Source organism: Scophthalmus maximus, chromosome 19 (genome assembly GCF_022379125.1).
Source record: "Scophthalmus maximus strain ysfricsl-2021 chromosome 19, ASM2237912v1, whole genome shotgun sequence".
Lineage (NCBI taxonomy): Eukaryota > Metazoa > Chordata > Actinopteri > Pleuronectiformes > Scophthalmidae > Scophthalmus > Scophthalmus maximus.
The window spans coordinates 9,616,665-9,629,923 of record NC_061533.1 but is presented as its reverse complement, the minus strand read 5'-3'; the positions used below and the strand labels follow the sequence as shown (position 1 = coordinate 9,629,923).

At 39.0% G+C, this 13,259-nt stretch overlaps 1 protein-coding gene across 4 annotated transcripts in view; it reads left to right on the top strand.

The window, feature by feature from the left end:
• ipo11 (importin 11) overlaps positions 1-13,259 on the top strand; it is an 89,636-nt gene that overhangs the window by 27,443 nt on the left and 48,934 nt on the right. For all 4 annotated transcript variants that reach the window (XM_035638798.2, XM_047328943.1, XM_047328942.1 and 1 more), the window contains exons 14-16: positions 1,064-1,111; positions 2,708-2,813; positions 10,581-10,707. In XM_035638798.2, the coding sequence (XP_035494691.1) occupies positions 1,064-1,111; positions 2,708-2,813; positions 10,581-10,707 (281 nt within the window). The remainder of the gene's footprint in view (positions 1-1,063; positions 1,112-2,707; positions 2,814-10,580; positions 10,708-13,259) is intronic.

Genomic DNA, 13,259 nt, shown 5'->3' with positions numbered 1-13,259 from the left:
TAAAGCTGAAACTACCCATGTTATGTTGAGTTTTGCCTGCTTATCGAAAACTTTATAATCTCTAAGTTATAGATCTTCTTTATTATGATGTGAAATGTAAAATGTATCATCATGAAACTGGCGGGACAGATTAGACTTTGTCATGTACATCTACACGCAGACACAAACCACGCCATGTAGCCCAAGTCTGTTTGCAGAGTTAGCTGTATCATTGCTCAAAAATGCAGATGACAGGATCGTCCTCCGGCCTGTCTGCCAGGCTGTTTTCGTTTTCAAGTGACTGAGTGGAAATGGGTTCTGCTGGGGAAAGGAAGGCGCCACTTTGGGTGATTCTGTGGTTAAGCGGAGGCAGCTATTGATTTTTGAGACTAGCATTCATTACAAGGACTTATAGAGTTTCGGAGAACAAACCTGTGAAATGACTGAGACAAGACTGATATAGTGGAGCGCAGCCTTCTTTTGGTGGCATCTGCGCAGTGAAGTGTCCTTGGGCAAAACACTGACAATTTGCTCAATTTGCCCCTGAGTTTGTTAAATTGCCCCTCTGTGTGTGAATGGAATGGAAATGCTTTAGTCAAGTGCTCTGTGAATGTTTGTGTGAATGGTTGAATGTGACTCGTAATGAAAAGCACTTTGTGTTGTTGTTGAACTAGAAATGTGATATATAAATGCAACCCATTTACCATTTATTCAGCAGGTACATTAAATCCTACACATCTTCTTTTATCATTGAAAAATGTTGCACATTAATTCAATTCAATTCAATTTTATTTGTATAGCCCCAAATCATAACATACATTATATCATGGCGCTTTACATAGTGAGGTCGAGACCTCACAATATTACAGATCCCACTTGAGCAAGCACTTTGCGACCGTGGGAAAAAAAAACTCCCTTTCAACAAAAAGAAAGTTCTAGCAGAACCAGACTCAGTGGTGGGTGGCCATCTGCTGTGATCGGTTGGGGTGAGAGGAGAAAAATGGGGGGAGAGAGCGCTTACATTACAAATGCAGTCACTATTGTTGTATTCACTGTATTTATGTGTATGAATGTGTCTTTCCAGGCCCAACCAATGTGGAAGACCCCCTCCAACTGCTCATGAAGGATGCAGGTGAGTCACAGGCTTCACCAACTCTTGTTGGTTCAATAACCAACTACCAATAATCCGTCATGCTAAGTTCGTTAAATTACTGATTTTGCCGACATTACAATTTTATCTTCAATGCAGTTGTCACACTTGCTTTGTTATTGACATTTTCTCACCACAATACTAAACAATGCAAACCGATGGATAGGGTGAGCAAGGTAAATTAAGACATACTGTAGATTTGAATCAAGAGAGCTACAAAATGTAGGATATAAAGTCTTATTAATCACTCAAAAATGTCAGTCGTACATTTCCTCTTCTGGTTGCATTGTATATAATGTGATCCATTTATTCTATACCGCTCCCTGTTACTTGATCCCTTTATCTTCACCCACATCTTGTTTCCTTCCTCTTTTTTTTTTTCTTTCTTACACCATCTCGTTTTCCTGCTCTCAACCTCCTTTGAGTATTTACAACCCTGTGGCAGGTCGGGGCTGGTTTTACGGCACACACAACTAAATCACAGACAGTTAGGATTGCCTGTTAAGAGGGCTTCTGTTAAAGCTGGATGCCCAAAGAGATCTCATCAGTCAGCTGACAGTGTTGATAAAACGGCAAACATCACTGGGTGATGGAGCTGTGCTGTGCTGGCAGCAGCAATGGTAGATAATTTGTGGCTGTGAAAGCTGAAGCTGGTTGGGGAGCCAAAACTGCTCTTAAAAACCGATGGTGCTCTTTTTTTTAATGTTTTTTTCAAGAAAATAAATGAATCAATAATTATATTTTACTCATACAATTATAGACTAAACCATTGATTATACTGCTGTTAGTAGCTGGCCTTTTTGAGTCCCCAACCCAACATTATAGTCCATACTATGTGATATAAAGACATTTACCTTCGCTACTTCTGGATTTCATCTGTGCCTCTTTGTTGGTTGGTTTGGTTTGGGATTATGCAAAACGTACCAAACCTACACCCAGCCACAATTTTTTTAGGAAAGGATTTATGGTGCAAATGATCACACTACTTTCCTTCTCCTTGTTCCATTTCGAAAGCTTGACAGATATTTTAGGATTGTATGGCCTTTAAGAAGATATGTGTGAAAACGGTGCTCGACTGAGTACCGTTCTAGCTGTCGTATGTAATAGATAGTGCTAAGTAACAATTATATTTGCTACAAAACCATGACCACCTGCTTAGGCTCTTTTTATAGCTGACAAATGTTGCTAATTGATGTTTAACCATGTATAAACACCCTTGTTGAAGTGTTTTAAATTTTCCATTGCGGCAGTCAGTCCGTGAGTTTTTGACATTTTTGTAGCCTTCAAATCTCTACCACACATATCACTTTATTACTGCATTTGGCAGCAGCTTTACAAAAATATTTTACATATAAAATTTCTTTAAAAAATTATCTTTTAAATGGTGCCAATTCAATTAGTGAGTTTTTATCTTCTGTGGCCAATTTCTGGGCCATTAGCCTTTTTTATATTCAGTCTTGACATAACTTATAACAGTTGCTCACATGCTTTTTCTGGACTGGTAAATATCGTCAATCTTAATGTGAATATTGTTTATGATTTATATATATTTTCTGACTGTGGTCGTTTAATCTGCAGTGTACAACGCAGTGGGACTGGCAGCCTACGAACTGTTCGACAATGTGGACTTTGACCAGTGGTTCAAGAATCAGCTACTCGGAGAGCTGCAAGTCAACCATCACAGGTAGTGTGTGGGGATCTGAGCATTTCTTTTGAAACTTCTGAGCATCTTTAGTTCATTCCCTTTTGATACGTTTCCTATTTAACAAATAACATTAAGTACACAAAGTAAAGAAGAATCACACCAACCCTCCTTACTGAACAGGTGAACACTTGACAGTCAAATGTAATATTAAGCTTTTGGTGACTTATTCATACAGGAATTGGTGTACACCAGATCGCCTTCATAACACCGCTCAATATTTATATTCTTTGTATTTTAATATATGCTTTATTAGTGGGTGACAGCATTACAAAACACCAACAGTGTTATCTGTATGGCCTAAAAAAAGGGACAAAGAGTTGAGTCACCTTGTCTGACACGGGTTTAACAAAAACTGAGTGCCATATGTTTACCCATGGAAGTTTTTTTTGCAGGGTTATTGCATTAAACTGCATTGCTGATGTTTTATAATTTCCTATAATCTCATTGTGTGTGGTAGTATATTTAACCTCGCACACCTAGGGAGTACTTTTGAAATGGCTGTTTCTTTTACTGTGTGTGAGCTCACTTTCAGACATTAGTGGCATCTGATACATTGCGTAATTACGTTCATTTCATTCTAAGTCAAGCTAATTGGCTATTAACCTCAGTCCAGCTATTGATTACTCATAAATAGCCAACTGATGCTTGGAGTCGATGTCTGTCATGGTCACGCTGATTGTATTCACACATCAGCACTCAAGCAGCAGACTAATAAAACTAGAAAAACCTTCGTACAAGCTGAGATGGAATCTGTCTGCCGACGGTCAGCCGCAGTAACAATAAAGAGTGAGGTGATAGATTAATGCATTTAAAAAGTGATGGGACAGTTGGAGGGTGGCCAGATGCGAGGTGATATGAGTGATAGGAGGAACAAAGGCGTGCCCTGCACACACACAGACCCCTAGACAAGTGAAATGAAAAGCCTGCGGCACTTCCAAAGTTAAGCCACTCATTCTGTTGCTGACGTCAAATCGCAGTCCTGCTGATGTCACTGGCTCTGCTTCTACACTGTGCAGATGTGAATGACTCCTCCCCCCAAAAAACACACACACACGGACACACTTTACCTGCGTCCTTATTTCTTTGGTCTATTCACCACCACTCTGTATGATTCATAATTTATTTTTGACATTCAAAGTTGAAGTTCATACTTTGATACTACGATAATTTTGTATTCAAACAAAGTGTGCAAATTTACACACACACACACACACACACACACACACACACACACACACACACGCGTATTTATTAGCTCTGCGCCCACAATAACAGATAAGGAAAAGAGGGAAAATAACATTGTTTGAAATAGAATACACTGGATGTGTTGATGACAATGACGGAATGTCGTTCAGTTGTTTGGGTCGAGGCAAAAGTGATATCAGCCTGTGGCTGCATTGTTAGTGGCTGTTTCGTGAATATGTTCGTTGCTAGTTTTTACTCTCCTTATTAAAATTGTTGATAATGAAAAATAACTCTGCCCTCGTACTTCCAAAATAGTTTTTTTTAACGACATGATAATGCTTTGTGCTACATGGATTCTTTTTTTTTTTTTTATTAAATCAAGGACGGCAGATAAACTTATCAACTCTTAATTGATTTCTCTTTTCTAGGATCCTGGCTGTTTCTGTCAGGTTTTAGATGTTCTCATGTGTTCTGAGGAGGCTGTAGATTCAACATGATATTGAAGCTGGAACGTGTTTGATCTCCCTCACTACATTTTTTTTTTCTGGAACGATCGGGCTTGTCTCTGTGCTTTTATGAGTTTGTATGCGTGTGAATATGTAATGTGTGTTCACAGACTTGCGTGAATGTACCTTTGACTGAGTGACCCTATCATCATGCTATCATCAGTATGTCATTGTGTTTTACATCCTGTCACAATTGAGAATCTCCTTCTAAGCTCCCAGGGGAATAAGTCAATATATCCTATACTTACTCCCTCAGGCATGAGGGAAACAAGTCCTGTTGTTGTGTTTATTGAAGCCGACACAGAGAATTTTTACCTGGTCGTTGCCATCTGGAATGGAAAAATAATTCCACAAGGATAAAACTGCAGAAGATAATTGCCAGGGCTAGTTTACAGTTTACTAATAAGAATATGTATGAAATGCATCAACACCAAGTGGCAAAATTAACCCTTCAGTCCCAGCCCACAGCTTCTCCTGCCTTTCCCCTTTTTTTTGCCTCAACGGATTGTTTTTAGGGCAACATCTTTCGCACGGACCCCTCCCAGCGATCCTCCACACGTTGTAATCCATACACAGCAGTTTTATTTGATATGCTAAGAAACAGAACTATGCATGTATTCAGAGACCAGACCTCCCCTAATACTGTGGCCAGCATTTGAAAGAGCTGTCACACTTTGTGGCAGTGACTCGACAGGGAACCTGTAGTGCCTTTGGGTAACAACACACACTGGGGCTTTGCATAACTGCCCATGGTTTATTGGTGGATTTATCTTTTTATTGAAACAGCTTTCAAGTCACTTAGTGTTATATTGTAGAAATGTTTTACTAATGGCCTTTTTCACCTGACTTACCTCTCTTTTGTACTAGTGTTCTTTTTGCTCTGGTACATTTAGAGAAGTGCCGCAACTTTTCAGTATTCAAATATTCATTTCTACCACACAACAATAATACTTTTTTCAATATTGCTTTTCCTCTTTGTTAAATTGCACTTCATGATTATTCTCTCTGTTCTAGGTATTTATAGTGGTAATACAACTAAGTTTACCCCGTAACTTAGTATTGATTTGTCTTAGCATATGGTCAGATCTTCATGTGAAGAAACACCTATTTTAACTAATGATACACAAATCGTTGTGTTTCTCGTGTTGATATTGATAATCATTCAAACATTCACTGTTTAAGTTGGGAAATGTATGGGGACTCAGTCTAATTATTGAAACAAGATTGGAGGTGTGGTTTAGAGCAAATATTTTGGTTTTACTGGTGTGTATCATGCCTCACAAAAAAGCATCTCAGAAAAATCAAAGATCATGAATTTTTTGTTTGCTTGAAGTTGGAAAGAGCTTTTAAGTCCTCTCATAGAGTTTCGACATTGATCAGTCCATGTTTTGTGTGTATGGTTACACACTGGGAACAACATCCCAGTGGTGAAGTTAAGTGGAAGTAGCATCATGATTTGGGGACTATTGTGCTGCCTCTGGGTCTCCAAGTTTAACATGCAATCTCACAGGAAAGGTCCTGCATAGCTGTTCACCAGCAGAAGCCCCGTGGAATTGGGATTACACAGCAGGAAATTTACCCTAAACATCAAAGTAAATCTACTGCAGATTGACTTCAAACTAGGAAAAAAAATCCACCTTTTTGCAGCAGCTCAGTCTGAGCCCAGAGCTTGGCCCCGTGGAGAGGCTGTGGAATAACCTGCTGTTCACACCAGGCATCCGAAGAATATCTCTGAGCTAAAGCATTTCTGTAGAAAGAATGGTTAGAATTCGGTGCACTCTGAATGTTTAATGGGTTTGTTCGTTAAAAACACTAAAGATTATTATTCTTAGTGTGTTATTAGCTTGAGCATATTGTGCTGGTCTATACTTGTGACTTGGATACAGATCAGATTATATTTTATGACCACGTTGTGCAGAAAAACCATGAGATTCCTCAGGGTTCACATATTTTTCCTTGCCATTGTAGACGCAAAAAAAGAAGATTTGTATTTTTGCAACAAATACTATATACAAACAATAGTGAATTGCCCACTATGCGGCATCCATGCTTTATATTTTTCTTTTCACTGAATGTACAAACACAAGCAAACAACAGAAAAATATTAAATCCTTTCTTGATGATTGGTAGATTTGGTTTCCTCACATGTGCTGGAACTGAAGCCCATGTTGGGAGAGATGACTTGAATTCGTGCCCTGAACTGTTCGTCCAGTCTGTTTACATCATATGAACAATTTTGTCTGTGTCTTGGTAAATGTAGGCATTTTGCTGGAGCTGTTAAATTTCTGTTGCTTTATTGCCTTTCTTTACTGCCACCGGTTAGCACATACACAACACACACTAACCCTCTATTAGGTCAAAAATGTATGTTATAGAATTTTGGTGTAAAAAAAAGGGGAAAATCAGATTCTCTGACTCCTAGGGAAAATATCCAAGAGTATGTTTTCAGTCAACACCTGTCAATATTACTTTAAATATACATTTCTTAAAAAAGTTTTTCCAGTCTATTCTGATCTCATTTAGTTTTGCAGCCCTGTGAAAATAGTAAGGCTGAAATCTTTCGCCAACTTGAAAGTATCTCAGGAGAAGCTGCACAATACATGTATTGGCTTTTGCCAGAAGCCACATCCAAAGCAGATTTTCTGGTTGACACTCTAGCCTGGTGCACATTTGTGGCTGTTACCAGTGCATTCCCCCGATCACGCTGTGCTGCCTGCCTTTCTTGGCCCTCTGGCTGTTACCTCATGGAACGTTTGATACAGCTTGCTCATTTGGACCAAGACACACATTGCGAATAACAATAAAATGTGCTTCGCAATAGAGATAAAATGAATAAAAAGGAAAATGGTAAATTACAATAGTTAACTAAAGCCTATATTAATCTAGTTCTTTACTTACTGTGGGGTTTGGAAAAGAAATCTGCAGCCAACTGCTCCCACACCTGCACCGGACTGTTGCCCCACAGCTCACAATTCTTCTGTGCCAGTTAACATGCTGCTTTCTTGCTAGGATGTAATTGAGATTTTATTGATTCTGATCCTGCTCATCAATTTAGGCTCTGAATCAATTCTTTAGTGTTGCAGTGGCTCATTTACCTCTGTGTGGAGCTAGAAGGAAGTTTGTTCTGTGAAGTCAGTGACAGAAGCCATTTACTTTCAATAATACATTTCAAGCCTTGCCAAGATGTTGGTTATGATTTTTTTTAAACCAATACAAATATAATTGAAATTGACATGAAAATATAAGGCTATAGAGACACTACTGAAAATGTGCATCATAATGTTCATGCCCTCTTTCAGCTTTCTAGAGAAAAAGCAAGAAAATGAGAGAAAGCTATGACCTGCCTTCGACCTGGTCCCTTGTTGGTCTGAGGCATAGCTGCAGAGGAGAGAGGGAACATGACCAACGCTGCTCAGATTATAAAGAGATGAGGAGAAGTCAGAGGCAGTGGTGTCAGAGGAAAAGAGAGAAGGCGATAGGAAGCTAAGCTCAGTTTTGACAAAGTGAAGAGAGAGGTGCGTGTGTGTGTGTGTGTGTGTGTGTGTGTGTGTGTGTGTGAGAGCACTATGTAATGTCATCTTAATTGAAAAGTCTAATATGTAGTAAAATAAAGGGTTAGGGTTACCTAACTGTCAACAAAACTATTGTGTGTTTGTGACACACACCTGGGGCTGAGCTTCAGGCTGATAGTAATCCCCCTAAGAAAGCTGGTTGTCAATTTTTTGGCAAGATTGCAAAACAGGCACTGTGTTGCACATTCATACCCGAGCACTTATCAGTGCACACGCTGAGATTTTGACTTGCTGTCAATTTTTTCTGCCTTAACCAAAACAGTTGTCATACCTGTGATGAGTTGCCATGTCTGAGAGCGCTGGGATGACAGCACGTCATCTTTGAACACACACACACACACACACACACACACACACATACACACACACACACACACACACACACACACACACACACACACACACACACAATGATAGAATTTGTTCAGTCTTTGTACTGTCAGACTCTGGCAACACTTTGGCATTTTGACATTGCCTTTTGTGGCTTGACCTTTAGTGTGGACTCACTCCCTCTCCTGGGTTACCAGTATGTGCTGTTTTTATTCATCATTTTGGCATCTGGTTCTCTTCACTACTTCATTTTTCCTTATTGCTAGTATTTGCCCCTATGGATGGATTTCTGTTTGCTCTGAGTCATAGAGTTTGGCATGTACACACAGGTAGGGGTTGAAGTTAGGATGCAAAAGAAGCAGCACATTGAACCTTTTCCACTAATCTTGGTTTCATGCCGTAATACCTCATTTCCTGATCATAAAAGTTGCATGTTTGTCTCCATTTTTCAGATGTCCCTCCTTGTGCTAGTTTAAGTGTAACACTATTTACTTATGCTTCTTTTACATCTGATCCCATTGGTGTTAACCAGGTGTTAACCATTTTAAGAACATAGACCGAGTCCCAGTAAGTATACTGACATTTGCTCGCAAAACCAAACTTGTAGAAGTAGGGCTATGTACCAACACTAGCTAAATTATTAAACACTACTATTGTTATACTCTAGCATTACGAGTTATCATAGACATTTTATCGTCCCGGTTTAGACATTCATGTAGAGATCTCTCTCTCTCTTGGAGCCTGTCTGGGGAGGACAATGGCCGCTCTCTGACTGCTGCAACGCGTGCGCTTGAGTTGATGCTCGTGAGGTTTCTTTCCTATCCTTATTCAAGACAGTGGTCTTACATTCTGAGAGCATCATTTTTTCATTTCAGAGGCATTCTCTCATTGAGGAGTGGTTGGGGTCTCAAGAACAACTCTTAAGAAAATGCGGGCACAACAGACAAAAGTTTTAAAATGCTTTTGGCAAATATTTATTGGAAATGTAATTTAGAAATCCATCAAACCAATTTGCAGTTGATAAAAAACAAGCTGTTTTGCTTATTGAATCAAGCAGCTCTTCCTTTGCTTTTAGGGTTCTCTGCCACACACGGACACACATGTTGGTCTTCCTGTCACTCTTAACCTCAAAACAAAGGCTTTAACAATAAACAACCATTTGTAGTTGTACTAATTGTTTTGAACCACAATTTCTACCATAAAAGACATTCGCACACATCCACAGGCACAAACTCATGCACACATCCACAGGCACACACACTAATCTTTGCCAACTCCAAGTCCTGAATCATGCTGTTGTTTAGTATCTTCTGGCCAGTGGCCCAGACTTGGGTCTCGGCTTGGGCCTTGGATACAAACAAGGGCAGATGCTGCGAGACACTTCCTGCCTGCCCAATGCAACTTTTGAAAAACCATCATTTCCCTCATAACATTCAGTTGCTCACATTTGGGACATGCAACGTGGGGCATTTTAATTCACATCACATACCACTTAGCCCTGGTGGCTTTTTGATCATTTTAGATTCTCATTTATCAGTTCACCTAGTTAGTCTTTAGACGCTGGTATCAGGCGTTGTCTTTTCCTCATTGGCATTCATTCAAATAAATACAAAAATTGTATACTCATTCTTAATAAACCCTTTCTACACCTGGTTGTCCTTTTTCTTGGTTTGTCCCTTGGTTCGTGTTTTTCAGTCTGTTTAATGTGTAAAGGATCCCAGGTCTCCTAATATTCTGTTGAGTAGTGCCTCTATCTTTGCCGGCAGTATACTCCGACTAGACTGAAATGTGCACGACCGGAGTGGTGTGGCCTAAATTAAACATAGTCTTGGAGTTAGACATGCATAACACTGCGACTGTGATATGGGTCTCTCCCTCGAAGCACAAATTATACTACAATATTCAGCATGCGCAAGTCACTGATAAAAAAAATTTCAGGTTGAGTCATAGGCAATGTCTGTGCCGACTTCATCAGTCGAATAGCTGGCCCAGTTGTTTCTAATGGAAATATTACTGTAACCACACTGTGGAGATGAGATTAGAGAGACAGCTGGTTTATTTTTCCAAAGTAATACATTCATATTTGATATGAAGTGAAGAAAAGTCTATTAAAGTATTTCCATGCAACAATAACTTATGCCTCTCCTCTCCAGGTACAAGTTGATTCGTCGACGAGTCATCTGGCTAATAGGACAGTGGATCTCTGTCAAGTTCAAATCTGACCTTCGACCCTTACTATATGAGGTGATCCTGAGCCTCATGCAGGATCCTGACTTGGTGGTAAGGCAGCTACACACACACACACACACACACACACACACACACACACACACACACACACACACACACACACACACACACACACACACACACACACACACACACAGTCAGCGACCACAATGAACCTTTTTCATCTGATTTCTCAACGTACTATTTTAGATTTTTCTTTTGTATTTCTTACGTATGGAAATGTCCTTAATATTTATCCGCTTACATTTTATTCAGTCAAAGCCTTGATAAAACCTTGATCCTTTTTTGGAAAAGTGATTGATTGATGAGTTGTTGTTTTTTTTAATTTTATGAACGAATGGAGGAAAAAAATGAGAGACTTTGTAGGAAGGTCCCCCCTGGGCAGTCCTCTTCTCAGCAGCCCTGGGCAGTTACTTTGGGCTAATAACACCAGGTTCCTGTGTAAATTTATTGAGAGAGACCAATAGTTGCACTTTCTATCGTCCATACAATCACCAGTCAAATCTTCATTGCAACAACACGATTGACCTGATGTGTCTCCTAACGCAGACACTTAGCTCATTGGGGGAGAGGCGGAATATGTGTCATACACCTGCCATCTTTGGCGTTACAGATCCTTCTATTCAGGATTCTTTAAGTCTCTATCTCTTATAATGTCTCAGATTATTTGGAATTCAATCCAAGATGATCTCACTATTAGCAATCCACCCTTATGAACGACTGGGTTCAATTTTCGTGCACGAATTTGTCTTTAACTTTATATTTCTAGTTCTAATTATAATCCATCCTTTGTGACAAACTTTTAGATGTGTGTTTGCATTTACAGTCCTTATTTGCAATAGTTGTGGTGCACATACAAGGTGATTATTACGTAATCAAGACTATGATATAATTAAGTTAATAATACACATAAGGCAATTCCCACGCAAACACCATGTTCTGATTATACAAATGCATAACCTCAGTACCATTGGTGCAGCTCTCTAAAGTTAATTGTAGCTCCCCAATTATGACGTGTAGGATGCAGCAACCGTTTTGGCTGCTTTAATGAAATGAAGGGTACAGAAGCACACATGATGACACTAATGTAGTACCCTACTTATGTAGTACCAGTTAATACACTGCCACCAGACCCAATGCCACCATTGGATATGGATGTTAAATAACATAGTGATCACATTTCTCTACATTTCATTGTTTCGCCTTCACAGTGAATGATTATAAGGCATCTAAAAGCTCGAATTAAAAATGAAACAGTCTCCTCTAAAACTATCTGAACAGCAAGACCAGTTCCTTTGTTTTTTTGTTGTACATAGTTCCTTTATTTTTACCCACCTAATAACGGGACATTCTGATACTAAGAGTCCGATGTCCTAAGTTGTTTTAACACATGTAGATGTAAATGGGAAAACAAAGTTACAATTTTGGTCTCCTGTCTCATATTGTTCTTTTGACCTAAAACCCAAATGTTTTCAGTGTATAACAGAGTCAAAGGAATTGGCCTTACAGTTTATAGATTTGCCAAACTTTTTGAAGGGACTGTTCATATAACCTGTTATCATCTTGTACTTGAATAATTATTAGGCACAATAAAATGTAGCCAATAATATTTATTTTAGCTCCATATCACTTATTTTATGCCCAAGTCAAGCCAAATGGATTTGGCGATTACTCAAAGAAATGTTGTTGCTTTCACAAATTATAGTTCAAATGTGAAACATTTGATTCAAGACAGTGTTTTTTATTTTAATTATTGTTATCTAATGCTGCACATTGGAAATCACATGAAGATTTATGTAGCAACTGATTGTTCTAGTTTCTTACTTACAAACAAGCTTTCTATTACATTACTGACCAGCTCACCAATCAAAGTGTGGCTCCTGATCAATAATGTCTAGGCCAATTAGAGCCTCTTGGGTAGGATGAAATATTGATCATAAACCTTTAATGGACTAATAGGAAAACTGCCCCCTACCAATCAATCCAACTGGTTAGCAATATTCCTGTTGCTTTTTTTGTCGTCCTTGTTTAAATGGAAAGTGAATCACTCACTGTAATGGTTACATTTATTTGATATTTCAGTTTCTGCACTCAAATGAAAAAGAGTAATCAACAATGGAGATGTATAGATTTGCTCCTGTGGTCATGTTTCATCTTGGCCACTTAGGTTCACCACAGCTTTCCTTTTTTTCTTTTCTTACGAGGCCTTTTTTTAAAATGCGAGAAATAGGAGGAATCTATATTAGAGATGGAGTAGGATGGCTGAAGTAATGAGCTCTCTATTAATGTATCCCTATTGGAAAAACTGTCAGGTAGAGTTCTTGTATATGCTCATCAAAATGGACCTTTAACTGCAGTAGTAGTAGTAGTAGTAGTAACTATGTTTTTTGCCTGTTCAAAATGTGCCTGTTGTGGGCAACCCGATGGGTAAATCCGCCTTCTGCAGCAGGTTCCCTTTGCTCTCTTTTCCCATTTCCTGTCTGTCCTTCGAGAAAGCTATTAAACTAGTGATTAGTTAAATTTATAAAAAGAGTATAATAACCCGAACCATACGATAACCCTTAACTTCCTTAGGAGCCCCT